The sequence below is a fragment of the Chelonoidis abingdonii genome, chromosome 9 (genome assembly GCF_003597395.2).
Source record: "Chelonoidis abingdonii isolate Lonesome George chromosome 9, CheloAbing_2.0, whole genome shotgun sequence".
Classification (NCBI taxonomy): Eukaryota; Metazoa; Chordata; order Testudines; family Testudinidae; genus Chelonoidis; species Chelonoidis abingdonii.
Window position 1 is genome coordinate 9340033 of NC_133777.1, and position 339 is coordinate 9340371.

Here is a 339-nt window from a genome sequence, read left to right on the forward strand (position 1 = left end):
GGCGCCGCGGCCGGGCTGCAGGGCGCCGAGCGCAGCGCCAGCAGGGCCCGGGCCCCGCTACTGTCCTCCCCGACTTCAGCCATGTTCCCAGGCAGGGAGCGAGCCAGCGTGCCGGCCTCCGGGGCGGAGCCGGCGGGGGAGGGAAGCGGGGCGGAGCCGGGGGAGCAGCCCGGATCCGCCGCGTTTCTCTTCCCCACCGGGGACCGGCCTTGCGATGTACACGGGGGGTAGCTGCGTGTGCGCGCAACTGCTGTGCACAGGCCCGTGTCCCTTAGCTGTCAGTGTGCGTCCACTTATGCGGCGGTCAGTGGCATGTGCGTGGGAGCGAGGGGGCATGTG

General features: G+C 73.5%; 1 protein-coding gene across 1 annotated transcript in view; it reads right to left on the minus strand.

Annotated features, from left to right (window-relative positions):
• Positions 1–98, minus strand: part of FOXK1 (forkhead box K1) — a 66213-nt gene extending 66115 nt beyond the window's left edge. The window contains 1 exon segment of the mRNA XM_032767795.2: positions 1–98. Coding sequence (XP_032623686.1) covers positions 1–83 — 83 coding nt within the window. The 5' untranslated portion in view covers positions 84–98.
• Between the last annotated feature and the right edge of the window lie 241 nt (positions 99–339).